The sequence below is a fragment of the Nyctibius grandis genome, chromosome 2, assembly GCF_013368605.1.
Source record: "Nyctibius grandis isolate bNycGra1 chromosome 2, bNycGra1.pri, whole genome shotgun sequence".
In the NCBI taxonomy this organism is placed as follows: Eukaryota; Metazoa; Chordata; class Aves; order Nyctibiiformes; family Nyctibiidae; genus Nyctibius; species Nyctibius grandis.
In genome coordinates, this window is record NC_090659.1 from 64,769,946 (window position 1) to 64,789,172 (window position 19,227).

Sequence of the window (19,227 nt, forward strand, 5' to 3'; positions counted from 1 at the left end):
ACAAAGATTAGATTCCAGTGTGGAGAAGATGAATGGAACTCACAGCAACCATCCTCTCCCTTCTAACAGTAACAGCCAGGGGAAGCTGCATTCACCCCTTCAACTAGTAACAAAAGTCTCCAGACTTAAATTTAAAAGTCATATCTACAGTCTCAATTTACCTAAAAAGTGCTTTCCTTCATAACAGAATCATGGAATGACTGAGGTCAAAGGGACCTTGGGAGCTCTTTAGTTTATTCACTGTGTCCCCTCTCCCCAGTGAGCAATATCAACATCAAATTCAGACCAGGTTGCTCAGATGTTTGTGCAGTCAGGTCTTGAAAATCTCCAATTTATGTGTACCTCATTGAAGAGCCTGGCTCTGTCTTCTTGGGATCCCCCTCAGAGCTATGAGAATGCTGCCGTTAGGTCCACCCTAAGCTTTCTTGTTTCCAGGCTAAACAAGGCTGGTTTTCCCAGCCTCTCCCTCATAGGTCCTCTGTTCCAACCCTACCACAACCCTGGCTGCTCTTCGCTAGACTTACTGAAGTTTATTGACATCTTTGTTATATGCGTGAGGGGCTTAAAACTGGACACAGTATTCCAGGGGTGGTTTGGTTAAGTGTTGAGTAAAGTGGAGTAATCAACCCCTTCATCCCATACAATTACAGCAAACACAATGTATCTAAAATCCTTCACCTCATACACACTCTCTGGAGCCAACACACAATTGCAGGAGAGAGAGGTGTTTCCTCTTTCTTCCCTTCTGTACCAGAGATCAGTTCAAGTATTGTCCATCAGAACTTCTGCTCTTCCTCTCCACCCAAATGGGGTAAACATGACAGAAGAGGGGCAAGTAAAGGATTCTTCTTCCTTTTTCCTGTGTTTTGGTATGGCTTTTGTGATAATCTCTTGGAAAACGCTTCATATCTCATTTGCACAGAATGTCTCTCTGAAAGACTGACCAAGCATTTGAGATGTCATTTAATAACCGGGAAGATCAGACCATTAAAAAAAAAATCTCAGCATTCAAACAGATATCCAGGAAAAAGATGTATTAACTATGAAACAGACTGAACCAAAGAGACTGAACCAATGGATAGGGTACTAACCTAAGGATCCTTGAGTTTAATTTGTTCTTTGTCAAGGACTCCTCTTAGATCTTTGTGAAAATCTCTGTGAAAAAAAGATATAATTTCTGTGCCTTTAAAACAGGGGTAACAGATAGCATATTCCTTTCTCACCAGGCAGGTTAGGAAGTACGGAAGCATCCCGGGCTGCTTAGAAGCTGTAGAACGACAGCTCATCTGACAATACTCTAACAGTATGGGCTACTCCTCCATGCTTGGCAAACACTTTTATTCTGTGAACAAAGTGCTTGGAGGCCATTTTAAGACAGATGTATTTGTGCCATCTGACCTAATCAGTGCTGCCGCACCCATCCTCAGACCCACACTCCTCCCAAAACATGCATGTGTGCTCACCCACTCACACTAATCATACCCTGACCAAGCTTAGTTTCAGCACAGCAATATTTTAAAATACTTTGCAATAAACAAACTGGTTTTGTTAGTGAATGCTTATATAAAGAAGGGAACAAAAAGAGTTAAACCCTAATCATGAAAATTACTAAACATTCCCATTCTAGATGTAATTTGAAGTGGGCATCACAGGTTAATGGAAAAGCTGCCAAGATATTTCTAATAATTAATTTTTCCTTAGCTTATAGCAAAAGCCTTCTAACAAAGGACTTACAATGAAACCCTTGAAAATGAGACTGGGAAACAAAGCATCTCTTATTTTACTCTTAAGTAAGACTAAAGTTAATATTTATATTTGAAGAAAAATGCACATAAGAAATGGGCCAGTACTTCACACAGTCACCACCTCACAGCTGGCTTTCATTACTTACCATCAATGTAGACCAACAGTGGCAATTGTGTAGTTTACAAAAGAAACACACTGGATTGTGCTCGAGCATTAATATAGCACGCATCTTCATTGAAATTTTTTTATTTCTTCAGTTTTCCAAATTTAAAATGCTTCTGGTAAGAATTTCTACTGTTAACAACAGCACATATTTCTAGGTATTTCCAAACCCACTTTGGCTACGCATTGCTCTAATTTTTCAGATTATCCCAGATCTTTTTTACAGCTACATGTCTTTGATAAAGACTATTAAGATATATGAAGCCACTTAATTTTCAAATCCTGCTAGCAAAGTTTGCCCTGGGTATTTATGTAAAAAGGTTAGTTGAAGTGAGTAGGGAACTTACATTGTGCAAATTAATTTGCCTTTGTTTCTCTTGCAGAGCTTCTACCCGTCATCTGCCCACCACCCTTCAACAGTTCCCATTAGAGTCTTTGCATTTGCAGAAATATTTTTCAATGGGTACTTAAAAAACTATCCTCTAATTCAACTCACTGATTTTTTTTTTTTTTTTTTTTAAGCCAGAAGGGTCTGATCCAGAGCAAACTACATCATTAAAAGGGCTCTCAATTACTTCAGTGAGCTTTGAATCAGTATTTGTGCACAAGTACTCTGGACATGAAATACAAATGCTTTGTAATAATGATATCTGCATTTTTTTATCATTAAGAAGGCTAATGTGTGCTTGTATTTGATACATGGAAGGAGAAGAGCGAGACTTTTCATAGAGCAGGAACAAAGTCTAGTCACTTCATGTGCCCCATTCATTAGTTTCTATTACGAACTGTCACAATATCTCTTCTTGTGTCTTCTGGTGCCTAGAGTAAAAGCTTATCTTTAAGACTCTCTTAATACAGTATTACTATTTACCTCAGACTGCAACACTAATCAGCCATTTGCATCAGTGTGTATGTGCACACAAATACGTGCATATACAGTTCAAGCCAGCTGACCCCAAAACAAATTTCTTACCATCCTGCAATTTGTGGACCAACAAGTAATTAACTGATTATATACATGTTAACATCACAATATAAAATAATAAAACAAGAATAAAAGAACAAAAGACAAGAGTGCCCTTCCATAGTCAAAAATACAGAGCAAGGGGTCTCCTCCTGGGTCAGCAAAACCCATCCCAGCTTCTTACATATGACCCCCAACAGACACATTATCACAAATAAGGGTAGAATGGTTTATGTTTTTATTTTTTGCAGTTGTGTGCCAAGTGAGGCTGCCTTGTCACAACATGGTATAAACCTATCTAACATCTTGCATCCTCACCTTTCTCCTCCGTTCCCTTCTCCGCATTCCTAGCCTGCCACTTACTTTGCACGTCTGCTGAAGTTCACCAGATTCCTTCATGAACCAAGTCAACGCAATAACTCTCAAAAAACTACACGGACAAAAGCAGCAACAATAAAAAAAAATGCAGTTTTCTGGTAGTTTAGGGAACTGAATCCACTCAGGAAAAAGACTGAAAGTCCCAGAACCGTCCAAGACAGGACATGGGATTTCATACGAAAGTGTCAGGGAAGGGAGAGAGACCAGCCCATAAGCAGCACTGAGCCTTCAGAGCAGATCAGAGTACTCTCAAATCCATGCTGGATGAAAGCCAGATGAGTTACCTGAAGATTAGTGAAGTATATCCTAGCAAAGAAGACAAAGGAACATTTGAGCTTCAACCATCACAAGCTTACTGCCACCCAAGGTGACTAACTCCTATTGCTTTGGTTGCAGTCAGGAGACAATAACAAGCTAGATACATTAATCCCACGTGTCAGACTGCATCACATAGAGTTGCCAATTACATCATGACATAAAGTAGTTCTGTGGGTGAATATTCTTTGCACCAAACTCACACACTGAGTCTTGAGGTAAGAAAAATCTGTTCCACTCCTTAATGAGACTAGAATTTGGCAAGGTGCCAGTCATGTCCACTGAATACCAATCTGGCAGCGTTGTCTCCAAAGGGGGATGAGGATTCTGCCACACTGGATTAATGATGAATAGGGGAGAAAGGAATCTCCACGGGATTCATAAAGGACCCATGAATGATGAGCTATAAACACTGTCTTTTTTTTTGTGTCTTTTTTTTTTTTTAATAAGGAAGATGTTCTGCCTGATGAATGCCAGCTGAGGTATCAGGCCTGTATGGAAGGACTGAGTCTCTGACCACACAGGTCAATAAAGCATCTACAGCAAATTGGCTGAGAGAGAAGACAACCTTTTAAAATGTGATCCTTGTGAAAGGAAACCAAACTATTTGTTTACTTACGTTTCTCTATCAACTGTTGTTACACATTTTTGAAACTGAGTTGTTTGGGATGTTGTAAAGTAGCATTTGCATTTGTGTTTATGTTAATCTAGCACATGAGTTAATAATTTCAAGGTGATGCCCATTACTGTGTGTAATGAGTATCAAGACCAGGTTACTGAAATACTCTGATAAAATGCCAGATCCTCCAGACAATGCTACAGTGAATAAAAGGGTGATTCTAACCATGCTGCACAAACTCACTGGAGAAGCAATAGTGTTGAGTAAAGAGAAATCTTATCTTCAGTTAACAGTAGGAGCACTGTCTGTAATGAAGCACAATAACATGGTAGAGTTGAATTGATGTTTATTTTACATATTTCATATCACCTACAAATTATTTTTCTTGACTTTGGATGTACTTCATTTACTATTTTGTCACTAGAAGTATGTATTTTGCCTTCTTGAGAGTAAAGAAAGTAACTTTTTCAATTATATTATGCATTATTTTAAAACTCTAATTGCATGTATGTACAAATACATTTGAGGAAAAAAAAAGTAAAGACTGATTGGGGAACATGTCAGTCTATAAATATACAGGAATAATAATCAGAAACAACACCTCGCAAGAAATGAAAGAAACATTCCCAAATGGAACAAACCTTTAAAACCATCAGGATAGACTTCAGGAAGGAATTTAGTGCTGATGTCTCCTTGAACAAAGCGTGGATGGACGATCACTTCTCGCAGTAAAGAAATATTGTGAGCCACACCTGAAAACAAAACATCAATACAAAATCAGGTAAACATGTTAATCACAAATTACAATAGGAAACAATTTGTAAAAATATGAGCTCTTATCTTTGTAGAATAAACACTTGTTCACAACTTGGAAACCACAGTACTGATGTAAATCAATGCAGATTTACCAGTTTTGTTCCACTCTTGCCGCAAGACAACCTCCTGAAACACTCAGTTTAATTAAGAAGTAAACCTTCCAAATTTTCACCTCACCAAGCCTAATTCAAACACCTGGTTAAGTCAGTGACAGCAAGCACAACCAAGAGACTTTTTGTTCAGTCCTAGCAGATGTAGGCAGGACCAGAGCCATCTCCTTGAAATGACAAATTAGTCATGACCGTAAGTACCAGCTCAATTTCAGTGAACCCTGGTCCACCTTGTCATCCTGCCACCTTACATACACACTCTCCTGGGGAACATATGCACCATATTACACTCCAATCACAGTAATAAAAGATAGTAGAAAGTTTTATCACATATATAATTTTATAACATTTTTATCATTTGTAAGTCATAAGAGACTCCTGCGGAACTTACCAAACAAAGAAACCTGTTGCTTGCTCCATATATACACCTTTATCCAACCTTGACTGGCGAGTTCTTTTATTGAATTCCCTGTTCCCCCTTTAGCACCATTCCATGACCCTGCTAGGCATATAGCCCCCTCCAGAAAAAAAGCCTACTAATACTTTAATTAAAAAATTTCTTATCATAGAGCCCTTATAGCCAACTTTGTCCTTAATTTCTTCATCTCCTTTCATTCCACTTCTCAGCCTGTCTCCTCTCTTTTTTTTTTTTTGTATTTTTCATTCCTTTCTTTTCTCCTGCTTCTTGTGCCAACAAAGACAGACAACTTCTAACAAGTGTGATCCAAACCTACACAGCTCAAAGGATGCTGCTAGTGTTAGTCCACTACTAGCACATAAAACAGTAAGTCCTCTGCCCCTTTCCCACAGATGAATAAAAGATTAATTTGTTTTCTCAGAGAGGAAAGGAATTGACCACATCTCATTTCCAGCACAGACTGGAAAAAACATAATCAGGAGTAGATGTCAGCACAAGATACGTACTCAGGATAGTTAACACTGGAGAAAGACTGCCTAGGGAAAGATTCTGGAGTCAGTGAAAATGTTTAAAAACAGGTTAAAAAAATACCTGTCAGGACGTGGATATAGTCGTTATACCTTAGTTTGGGCAGTGGGACTAGATGACTTTCTGAAATCCTTCAAGCTGTATTTTTCTTTGACTTTAATAGGGCTGTGTAACTAAGTTAGTAACTTAATGCTAAACCGCACTTTGCCAGAAGTACTTGCAGTTCAGCACTGAATATGATGGTCATTAAAAGTCATTTCACTGGAATATTAAATACAAAGACATCTATATAGGAGGTGGGAGAGCAAAGGTGGTGCAAAAAAACTCTGAGAAAAAAAATCCCCAGATTTGCTTACTGCACTTCAAACAATTTTCAAAAAGAAAACACTTTCGCTTTTGAGAACAGCACACAGGTCATCTCTGGAAGATTATGCAGGTAAGAGAAAAACACCATCTTTATCTCAACTCTCTTCTCAGTTTGGGAAAGAGATTGTAACATATAATTTGAAAACCCACCACAGTTCAATCCCAATATGACTCTACAGAACAACGCTGCCTCATAAACATTAATATTTCTTAGGAGAAGCTGAAACAGATGTGCAATTCAGGAGCATAAAACTTTAAGCGTCAGCTGCGGCTATTGCATCCATTCCAGGTATGGATAAGTGAGGAAGCTGCTACAGGAAAGAGGTTATCCAACCTCAACTGTGCGGTGTGCACATTCTCACCCTTCAGGAAACACAAAGTAATTCAAATTCTTTCCTCTCTGTGTCAGAGGGACAGGCCACTCCAAATCACATTGCATTTGCCAGGTCACATGAACTTTGGTATTAGGCGCACACCATGAAGTATAAAATGCAGAGCACATCACAAACTAGTTTATCTTGTAAAAACTTCTCTGTGCATCCATGTCTCTCCTAAAGCACAAGATTCTGAACTTCAACTTTAGATATGTTTACTTACAAGTTATTATGTTAATACAGTGATGACATGACTCAAACTTATTTGCACATTTTTTCCTATAGCCCTAGTTTAAAATAACATGAATAAGAATTCATTGTAAACTCTGGTCTCTCAACTGTAAATTAAGCTATTTGGATTTTTTCCCCCTATCGAGATCTCACCAAAGCAAAAACACTAGCAGTACAGCAACTGCAAATTGCTGTAGCTAAAGAGAGAGATTCTTTTGCGCTCCTACTTCTTTTCCCTTTGTGTTTTTCCAGTTTAGAATGATGAATAACATTCTTGTTATTTTATATGCAGACCAGTTCAAACAGTTTCAAAGCTTTTTTCCCCTTCAGTCTGCTGCTGGTGTGAATTTTCAAGCTCTCTGTGTGGCCACCACTGAAACCACTTTCAACACACAGAGTCAGACTCAGACTCATTGAATCATGAAGTCATAGCTTTAAACACTAGTTCATGAGCCATTACATTACACAACCAGTTCAATGATGAGAAGATAAAATTTGACCATTTGATTAAAAGAGGATCAGCCTCCTTGCTGCTTTTGACCTAGACAGTCATTCATGGACCGTGATTTCATAAACACTGAATGAAATTCACTTTGTATCTCCACTAAACAAAAAATTTTAAAAAATATCCTACCCTAAATGAAACTTGGAAACAAGTAAGTCTTTCTTTGGCTGCTACAAAATCTCTCCAAAATTTCCCATTTGAATAGTAAGTTGAAATATTACAGAGATTCTAATCTATTAAGTACAGCTTCAGGACTACAATTAGAAGACAAAGAGGAGCTCTTCAGAGCTCCCTGACTTTGAATCCAGGATTTAAACACACTGCAATGTGTAACCAGATCATCTCATGTTTTTGTTTCCTAAACTGCTATAAGATCCCTGGTGAGATGATGGCTGATGACAGATGACAGAGCTTAGTGTCTCAACTGACTGCCCCAAAAGACCTGAAATCAAAAAAAAACCTATGAGTATCTTAATTATTTCCAACCCACATGCATCAGAAAAATCAGAGGCTTCTGCAATGTTTTAAACTCTGAAATTCCTTTAACAAGTTCAATAGAGCACATAGGCCTAGGTGTTTGGGAAGCAATATAACATATATATTTTACATATGCAAATTAAAATTTAATACGCAACAGTTTCCCTTTAAAGTATCATGAAAGGTTGTCTTTATTAGTCCCCATGATCATTATGTGAGCAATGACTGCATGGTTGATCTACTTCTCAAAACTGAGTCGATACCTTTAGTGATGTTCCCAATTTTATGGCTTTAAAATAAAAAAAGTACCAGTGTAATCTTTCAGAAGTCTAGAAGTTTTAGATTTGCAATTTAGCGTGACCTCTGCCAAAGTTCATAAGGTCTCCATCTGTGTGTGAGTAACTGCTAGGCTACAGAAATATGGACCCCTAGAGCAGCTCACTCCTGACTACCTGCTGCTTCCAAAACACTGGCCAGACATCAGCCCCACACTCTCACAGGATCAAACAGAGGCTAACAGGCAGTGCTTATTTCATGCAAAGTTAGACACTAAACTGAAGTATATTGTACTTATGTTGCAGTGGTTTTCAGGGAATTTTTCTTGAACAGGTCTGAATCAAAATCACATTTGTTAACCTGACAAGCCATGACATTTCCAACAAACAAACAAAATCCTAAACTATATCAATTTATTTCCCCTCCAGAAAACAAAATTCCACTTCAGCATCATTTTTTACAGTGTTAAGACTGATGCAGAACTGCAGTTACATTCTTCTTTTCTCTAAGTCAAAATATAATAAAAAATAATAACCAACGTTTCTTATACTTCTCTTTTTTTTATTTCACTTGGCTGTATTCTTCATACAATATTACATCACCAGAAGTTCAATTTAAGATGTACTTCTTGGATTTCAATTTTGACATACCATTTTCCAGAATACATTTGTAAAAGAGAGAAGACTAGCATTTAACTTCTGGAGATCTAATGAAATTAAACAAAAAAAAAAAAAAAAAATCTATATTTCTATGTTTTATATATAACAAACACGTATTCCTGAGGTTCAATTAATTTGCCAGTTGAATTGTAGTTATTGCCTAATGAATATATGAGCACACTAAATAATCACATTGTTCACTGGAGCTGATTAGTAACCACTATTTGAAGCAGCCCTTATTAAAAAAAAAAAAAAATTATAATCAGAAGAAATTACTCCCCATACTGCCCGTCTCTATCTTGCCTCCTTCCCTTCCTCATTCTCTGGATTACATCTGCCTTAAAACCTTGCTAAATATACCAGATTCTTCATTAATTTAAAAACTGTAGCCTAACTCCTAATCTGTCTTCCCAAGAAAACACAAAGAAGAAAAAGACAATAAATTTAATTTTATAGAAAACAAAAATTTTATAGCAGGTTTATGAACAGGATATCACACCACATTTTTACTCACTAAAAATCAGAACTTGGAATGCCAGGGCACCAAAACCATAGGCAACGTTTTCACTATAAATATTTACTGACACTAAACATATTCAGTGTTGATTAGCCTTTTTACAGTATTAAGCTTCTGTCATCTTGACGTCCGCAAACACAAATCTGCAGTTATCCATGTAAACTTAATTGGAGTCCTACATGCCTCTCTGTAGATAAGCAGTTGAATATACTTAACTCGCTGATAATTTCAAATTGTGCTAAGTGCAACAGAAAGAAGTTTATCTGCATACTTACCGACTGCAAAAACATGTGGAGTACAGTACTAGAGGTTTCTCTTTTTAAAAAAATAGCAAAGCTAAATTATCACCAATCAATTTAAATGTTGAATCAGAATAAATGCTATGAAATTTAGGAGGCATCCCAGTTGATTTCTCTAACCAAAAAATAAAAAAAATATTAATCAAACTCTGCACTTAGCATTATGAAACATTGATTGTTACTTTCCACTTAAATCAAGAATATTATCATAGATTTGAACAGACTATGAAAATACTGCTTTCAACACACCAACTTTACAGAGTCCATGATTACTACCCAGCTAGCCTCCATGTTTGCAATTCCAAAAGCTCTCATAATATTCCCTAAAACCCTCAACATTCAACTGTTTGATCGTCTTCCAAAGCTTGTGTTTTGCTTCAATTCACTTCAGAGCAGGCTATCTGCATACAAATTCCCATCACAAAGGCAAGAAGAAAGGCTTTTTAGACTTGTAATTTTGATACACAAACATCCACATAAAGTTCTCACATAGGATCAGTACACAACTGACCCTCAGAACTGAACATGTATTTCAGTTAAAACAGTAAGTCTTTTACTTATTAAAATCTGGAGCTCACAGAACTACATAGACCAGAATAAAAGGGGGAAAAGAAGGGAGGGGAAAAAAGCAGCTAATATATGGTAATATCCTACTGTAAAAATCATTAGTTCAAATTGAAACTAAATTTTGTACTGCATGCACTTCTGAACCTCTTAATAAGATTAAGCAGTCCATTATTTATGGTGTTAGCAAACATGTATGAATGTTTGAACCAGCAGAATAATTGGAAGCAGAAGTTAAGCAGGCTTTGTCGAGAACAAGTGAAAGAAAATGGATGGCCATCCTGCCATCACCCTCTCCTCAGCCAACCCTTTACTCTGAAGACAGGGAATAGAAAACCAGGACAACATTATATCTAAGTGGCATAACTAGAGACAACAGCACTTCTCTTTCAATGCCTCCTCAACCTGGCACACTGCATTTCTTGTAGTTTTTCATTGCCACAACTCTTTTTCCTAATTGAAAAAAAACTTCTCTGACAAAAAAATAAAAGTACCTTATTTTATTTCCCTTCTCCTGCACCAACAACATTGCCTTCCACTTTTACCTGACCAGCCTGCACTTCAATTGTCCTTCCCTCCTTCTCCTCCATAGTGCAGTAGTCTATAACCCTTCCTAAACCACACACCATAACGTTCCACTGACAAGCTGCCATTCCCACTCCCTCCCCTGAGACTGTCTTAAGAAAAAAATGAGAGGAGACACAGGAGGAGAATCTTCCCTCATGCCAGCATCTGTGCTCCAAGCTGATGTTACCTAGCATCCTGCAATGGTCCCTTCTAGTGGTTTTGAACTAAGTTCATTGCTTTTCCTTCTCCAATTTCAGTTTCCATGCTGACACACCTGAGAACCCGCTGGTCCCTGTTGCAAAGGGTCTGAGAACAGAGACTCTGGCAGAACTCCCAGCCCCTGTTCCCTCTGCTAGGCAAAGGGGAGAATCCACAGTTCAGTTGTACAACCTGTTGCAGTGCTTTTCTAAAGCACAACCAGGAAAACAAGGCCTGTTTCATTCTTTTTTAAAAATAGACACTATATGCTTTTTGCAGGAAAACTGACTTACACATAAAGACTGTTTTGTTCGCAATACCAATAAGCACACTTGCATACCTGCATGGGATCAGAATAGAGGAGAGTATAAAACTTACAAGTATCCCTGCCACTGAGAAGTATCTTTTAAGTTAATACATAAAAGACAAAAGCATTCAGTAATTGATGACATTTGGATTTAATTAAAGTTTACTGTGAAAACTTTTGCACCTGAAAATTAATTTCTTTGAAATATATGATAAATACTAAAAGTGTGGGGTTTTTTTTGTTGGGTGCTTTTTCTTGAAAAGACAAGGCCTTCTCCACAATACTAAGTACAGTACTCTCTTTCCTCCCAATTAGTGTGTCTACAGCTGCAAGAACTCAAGACAACAGTTTCTGCTGCCACTGTTCTGGCAGGTCTCCATTCATATCAAAGAGTTAACTTCTATATTCCCATTCCCCTCAAACAATCACCACACTTATTTACCACTCTTCTGTTTTCTTTTCTATGATTCTCTTTTACCCTGTGCTGGAAGATCCCGCCCCTGGTTGGTGGCTGCCTTATTTCTCCCTCATTTCTAGTCCTTCTTGCTCTGTCTGCTGCTTGCTCTTTCCTCAGACGCTCCTTTTTCACTCTTCTTTCTCCCAAATGGTCTATTCCATTTCCCACAGCAAGCAGGATCTCAACAGGTAACTGTTGACTTTACACAACTGTTCATGTTACTGCTTTCTATTTAAATCATCAGGGAAGATGAAAAGCAAATAGAGGTCCGAAGGAAAGATTACATGAATCTCTGCACTCAGGGATATGAGCTACCTGCCCAATCAGACCTCTGGTGAACTGATAAACAGTTCTACTTGTTGCATAAATATGTCCATTTGTTTTATTTAAATAGATAAAAACAATTTTCATGCATAAACCTTCCAGAACTTCACACTGGGTTTTATATACACCTTTAAATGAACAGATTATTCAGCATCATAAATTACATGACAAACACATGCTAAAATCTTAAGAGAAAGTGAGAGGAGGGAACACGTTGTCTTTACACATACAGCAGACACACTGAACGGCATTCTTCCAATACCCTATTTCTGTTGTTCAAATTAAAAAGAAGAAACAAAACCTTCAGTTTCTGTAGAAAAGTGGCATAAAACAAGAGAAAGATGAACTACTAACAACAGTGCAAGCTCACAGGAAACAACTCATGCCTCATCCTGATGATCAACAGTGCCTCTACACTTGAATCACTGTCTTGAACTTTTCAGTACTCTCAAATTCTCCAGTAACCACCGGATAAAACGAAAAGTGTATCTGCTTGAGACAAATCCAGGTTAGACCTTGAACATTAATCATCCCTGAACTATACTGGAAGTCCCACAGATAAAAATGTTACCTAATTAGACCCTTCCTCATTCAGAAGTCTCAACTGAGGTTCTGAATTCAGATGAGTTCTCAATGGAGGAGTTGGTTCCTATCAGAATAATTTAGACTGTAAAGGACCTAATGAGATCATTTAATCCAATCCACCACTCAAAGAAGTGCTATCCTAAACTTTAACCTGCTCCCATTAATAGCACTGCAGATATTACACAGGAAATAAGACGCAGATTACGTTCTCATGACCACATTGAATGTATCTTGAGTCAGTCACACTGTTAGCACCTACCGACGAATAGACTGTAGAATTTCTTATTTCAGTGTGTGCAAGTTGTCACCAGAACAAACTGTAATAAAATGTTAAGGCAATAGGCATTTTCAGAGCATAGCATTGTTGTAAATACTACAATTTTATTTATTCAGCATTTATAATCAAGATACTGCTATTACAGGCACTACATGATGCAGTCTTGGTTGCTTAAAATATTATTTACTCAAATTTTGCATAAGTCTGCTTTCTTCAAAAGATTAGATTACATTTTTTGAAAATTTAATTAATCTCCTTCATGTTGTTGTCAGACAGACGTAACTGGGGATGGGACAGCTGAAACCATGGGATTCAAGGCCAGGTACTATCCGGTCCTAGAAAACAAGTCAATGAAGACATATAGTCTGAGGACTTGTTCCCTGTAGTGGAATGGAGCTAAAAGGGAATGGGGTAGCTCTCGGCTATCCTAAAGCTGCAGCATTAGAAATTGAATTCTGCTCATACAGCCAGTAGGACAAGGAACAGCAGAGTAAGTCCTTGCACTTTACACTGTCAGCATGCCTCAACCCACCTGGGGCAGTCACCTCCTGGGGGTCACTGTGCCCTTCAGTCTCTGGATGCTCTGCTGGACTGCCATGAATACATTACATGGTAGCATTTGTTCCAAGAGGACATTTGTCTTCTAGGAACTGGATAAAGACCACTGAGTTCACACAGGTCAGCAAGCAACCATCAAAATATTAGTGACTAGAAGTCCTTACCAACTTTTGCCTGCTTTGAACTGGTGACACAGAAGTGATGGGAAAGATCCCATCTTCCATTAGCAGTCCCTAAGCTACTCATTAGATTGTTCCTTGACCTGTTACCAAGTCACCCCATCCCATTCCCATCGTATGTGAGTGAATGAGCATTTTTGCTTACAGAAACATTGCAATTCTTGGGAATTTAAATTCTCACAGTGTATATTATCAGTACCATTCACACTGACTTCAGCTGCTAATGTTTAGCTAGAACGCTTTGTAACTCAGAAGAGACGTTACTTACAGGGAAAAATACACTGTCTCTAAAACACAAAGCAAACATAAAAAGCTGCTTCCAAGGAACATTGGGGGGTGGTGTTTCAGAAACAGGAATACGGAGCATGCTATTCAGGAAGACTACAGTGATCTCTAAATAGTTATGTACAGGGTCACTATTCAAATATAAAACTAAGTTAACTTCAAAGCCACATATAAAACTATTCTGTACCTTTTACGACTAATAACGACCAAATTAGGGAGAAGACTTCATGTGAGGCACATAAGATCAAGGTGGTTTAATATTGTTTTACATAACACTTAACATTTTAAAGCAAAAATATACACATTTTTGAAAAAAATGTATGAAACTGCTTTTACTTTTCTGATGTTTAATTATTTTTGCACATTTAAACACCAATATATTACTACTTCTGCATCACCTGCTAGGCTTACTTGAACTTAGAGACAACTCCTCTGAACAAGGAGGAGTTCTGCACATGTCAATGCAGTTCAGAACATTACAGACAGGACAGTTTCTACAAACTGTCCTATCAAGCATCGTTCACACTAGGCAAGAGAAGAAATACTTTCATATCCATGAATGTTACATTTCAAATAAACCCTGAGAAGAAACTACCAGTTGTGTAAAACTACAAAAAAATCCTGTTGGTTTTCGAATGGAAACCACTGCTCATTGCAACTAAAAAAATGTTCTGGAAATTTATCTACTTTTGAAACCTGTGGTAAATTAAAATTTGTGCTTTGTAATACTTTAAAAAAAATGCATTCCCTCCATAGTTCATTTATTACCTCTTTCAATATTTTTAATGGATTAAGAGCTTTTTCACAGATAGAAATACTAGATGCATAAATGCATACATGCATACTAATAAAAGACTGCAAAAAAATCCAGAATGCGAATTAGTAATTTTCATATGTAAGATGCCATATCCTTTGTAGATGTTTTTGTATCTGTGGGACTATTATTAGGTACATACACATCTGTGTAAAACACTAAGAACAAACAATTAGGTTCCATTCCATAGTATAGCACACAATAAAAGACCGAGCTCCACACACAGTTCCAATATTCTCATTAACTATAATCCTTCTAGCATAATTTTCTATTAATTCAAACTGAGTTTGAATCCAGAGCTTGTCTCCATTAAAAACAAAAAAAATAACCCACCTCACATCAGTCTAGCTATAGTGGTATAAATTTCTCTCTCATATAAATTTACTCAGCTGATATACAGCAGGGGTTTACATCAGTACATTGTACTGCAATAGCCTAATGGCTCAAGTTGCACCAGTATAAATCCACTTTAGAGTTATGCAGTTCATTTACAATGGCTAACCCTGACACCTATCTAGCTACACTGTGGCAGAGGGATGTTCATTTTCCTCTAGACAGATAAATCTTTCTAGTCTGACAAAGCATCTGCAGTATTCAGCAGACAGCATTAAAGCCAAACCAAGTTGCACAGAAACACTCATACGATGTCTGCTACACAAGGTCTCTCCTGCTCCTCCTCCCAGCCACTCAGAGGAAGAATTAAATAAGTGTTCCAAGCCCTTCTCCCATCTCAAACCATGGCACAACCTGTCCAGTAACCAAAACAAGGAATAAAGGCAGCAAATCCTCCAACAGTTTCCTTCCCACCTACCCTGGGGTTCCTCAAGTATACTGACTAGTAATGAAAAAACATAACTCCCCCAAACACCCACACAGCTGAGTGGTAAAATGAAGATTTTTGCCACATTACAGTTCCCTTCCCTAATCACCCCCAGGAAAAGAAAGGATAAGAAATCCAATTTTTTCCTCTCCTATGAGTTTTCCTTCTTATTTTCTGTAAGACACAGAGCAAGATCTAAAGATTTCTCCTACACAAACAATGACTTCCCTCTCTAAAACTTAGAAGGAGTTAAAGTGGTCATGGTTGATTCACCCCTGCTGCTTGGAAAGGCCAGAAGAACAGCTACTTCTCCTAAGCAGTCAGTCAGCAATAGCTGAAACACATTCTGATTATCAGCCTACAGCTGTATTTGCCCAAACTTAAACAATTACCTTGAAAATAAAAAAATATATATACACATACACGATCAAATACTGCATTGTGATATTATTTGCCCATACTCTATGTATTAAAACAGCTATAAGATAGCAACTACTTTAAATTTCTTACAGTATAGTAGTCTTTTTCCCCCTCTCCACAACATAATAACTGAAGTATATGCTACCATTTTGTGAAAACCCTTAGGAGTTTAAGGAAACAATTTAAATATTTATCTCATAATATTCAAGCAAAAACAATGGAGAAAAAAATGAAGTCTCTTTAGATTTGATGTATCTTCTCATCTTAATTAACACAAACTTTTCGCGTTTTAATTTGCACTTAAGAAGTGGGAACTTTACTCAATTTGCTAATTATTACATTTTCAAGCTGTTTTCTTGAAAGAAATGGTAGCCTATCACACTAGGAACCCAAATTTCTGTAGTTACCTCGAATTACGTAATTGTCCAAGGCCTCTTCCATTCTTTTCAGTGCTTCAGCTCTATTAGAGCCATAGGTAATCAGCTAAAAAAAAAGAAAGTATTTAAGTTACCTAGAAATGAGATAACATTTGTCTTTAGATTCTCAATAGCATTTAAAAATGAAAATGGTTTGTAGAACTTCTGCAGTCACAAAAACATTTCTCACACGTTACTGTATCTGTGCTTCAGAGGCTCTCTAAAACATCCAGAGAAAACTAAGATCTCTGAACCCATTCAATGAAAGAAGGCCAATCACTTTTCCTTCATAAAACTTAAAGCATCTAAACAAGCTCTCTCTTCTTCTTTAGGCACACAGAAAATTAGAGCAGAGGTTCAATACCTAGATGACTCTCCTGATCTCTAACGCCCAACCGACTTCTAAGATTTAAGTGTGAATTTTTTTGACAACTGAACTCTGACTATAATGTCATATTTTAATTTTACCAATATGCTACTGATGAATAAGAACTAATACTAAAAGACACTATCAACCATTTCTGTCACTGCTTGTTTCTGGAAGCCAGAATTATTGAAATTTCAGTTCTGGCTAGGTTACTTTAAAAAAAGATAGATTGGCAGCACCTAAGTCTGAAAGTAATGGCTACTGTTTAAATCAGATTCCTTTTAATTATCAGAAACTGCAAGACAACTACGGTGTCAAAAGACACAAAAAATTTTGTTTAGAATTGACACTAAATTTCTTCTACACCACATCTTCCTTCACTCCTTTCATACTCCCTTGAGGCATGTTTTGCCTAGCACTTAAAATACTGATTTACCAATCCTTTACTCTCCCTCCTTTAAAAGACCTGTGTATAAAATTAGAGTTTCATACCTTTAGAATACTGAAAAATAATCATCAACTCACTTTTGAGATCATAGGATCATAATAAATGCTAATATCACTTCCTTGTTGTATGCCACTGTCAACACGTACCTTCAAAAAATAAGAAGCAAAAATAATTATATACTGGAAAAAAAATATTTGAACATAGGTCAAATCTACCTGGCAGGCATAAAATATAACACCCATGAATTTTATCACATACAGTTTTTCCCCGTGAAGCACTAGAATAATTATTTGTTTTCAGAGAAGCTGGGAGGGGGAGAAGGGGAGCTTTTTTCTCCACCAGGAAAAACACCTGCAAGTTATTCTCTCCTTTAAAAGAAAACATGACTTCAATCTTCAGTTGATAGTCAAAATTCTCTTTTGTTCTCCTAGAATGCACAGTAAACACATTAAATTTGATTTAACAATTTAGGTCATGTTACACATTCTAAACTTCAACTCTGAATGCATCCAATTCTGATTTAATCCCTGTAATAAAATACAGTTGTAATTATTCTTCTGACTGACACGTGGCATGAAGGATGCCCCTTATAATCACATCCTTTCTGCATCTATATGTAATCATGTCCCCCATGTTCTGCTACAGCCCTTCCAAGGGCTCCAGTAGGAATACAAGTAGGGAGCATTCAGCAGGAACTTTGGAGCTCTGCTTATCAGCTCCATAGGAATACTGATCCTGTGGTTTTCATGTCTGTCACACTTTCCTTCTTCGCCTCACCCTCTCAACTGTAAAACATTTTTTTTCTGTTGCCGCTGTTCTCCTGAGGCTTTAATGTTTACACAGCTTTTTCCACGGCTTTGCTTTGTAAGGACACAGCCCCAATTAAAGCTCTGATTCTGCAATATTCATGGAAAAAAATAACACAGGTTCAAAAATTTCTTTTGAAAAGGCTGATTGCTGTTAACCAGCCAACAAGTCAGTTAGTATATTGCTGATTCTTGTTTTCATCTCTCAGTTTGACTTCATCACTGTAGCAATGAGGTTAGCCATACAAAACTTTTCAAATGAGCATTTTCTAGGGAATAAATGTTTATTAAATTGCTGCTTTTGAGCGCTGGAATCTGAAATATTTTTTAAAAACTAATCAAAATAACTTGAGAGCGATAAACACATTCTGGGGATCATAAGGATGGAGGGCTCTAATCAAAGCTGTTGAAGCAGCAGGGCTCCGATACACAGCATTGTAAAGGAGGTGGGAAAGAGGGTCCTGGAATCTCACTTAAATCTTCACCTGTGGGAAGGAACCTTTGTAATAAACAGCAGCTCATCTGTCTGCAGCAAGGCAGAAAAAGGTCAACACAACGGCTGTTAGGCCTTTAATATTTTAATTTAGGCAATTATCAAGGGACCACATGTAGAACCTCTTGTCTACAGAATCCACATGAGGGCATGCTGATGACTTTATTATCCAAATGACATAAAAAGATACTCTAGCAGGTGTACTCACTTTCTTCAGTAAGAAATACTGTCTGACCAGGTTTTATGACATTATGTTCTTTTTATTTTAAAAAAGCATATACTTATTCATATGTTTGTATTTATATATTTATACTTATATATTTATATATTGTTTCTTACATGTTTATGTTTATTTGTATAGCATACTTATTCATATATAAAGGTAGTAGCACTTCTGTAGCATTTTTATCACATCTTATCTGAATGTGCTTTATCTATGCTTAACTAGGCCCCCCACTACCCATATCAGGTACATTTAACATTAGCTACTGATGAGAAGGTAGTTCAGACATGTCATGATTACAGAAGAAACATGCAGCGTATTTCCCAGCTCCCCTTCTTGTAACTGCTAAACCATCTTTC

The 19,227-nt window shown here is 37.2% G+C and overlaps 1 protein-coding gene across 4 annotated transcripts in view; it reads right to left on the minus strand.

Annotated features, from left to right (window-relative positions):
- Window positions 1-19,227, minus strand: part of PCCA (propionyl-CoA carboxylase subunit alpha) — a 566,570-nt gene that overhangs the window by 147,238 nt on the left and 400,105 nt on the right. For all 4 annotated transcript variants that reach the window (XR_011047688.1, XM_068395362.1, XM_068395359.1 and 1 more), the window contains 3 exons: window positions 17,424-17,492; window positions 16,523-16,598; window positions 4,826-4,936 (listed from right to left, as the gene is read on the minus strand). Coding sequence is in view for 3 of the 4 variants with exons in the window: in XM_068395362.1 (XP_068251463.1) it covers window positions 4,826-4,936; window positions 16,523-16,598; window positions 17,424-17,492 (256 nt within the window). In the remaining variant the exon portion in view is untranslated. The remainder of the gene's footprint in view (window positions 1-4,825; window positions 4,937-16,522; window positions 16,599-17,423; window positions 17,493-19,227) is intronic.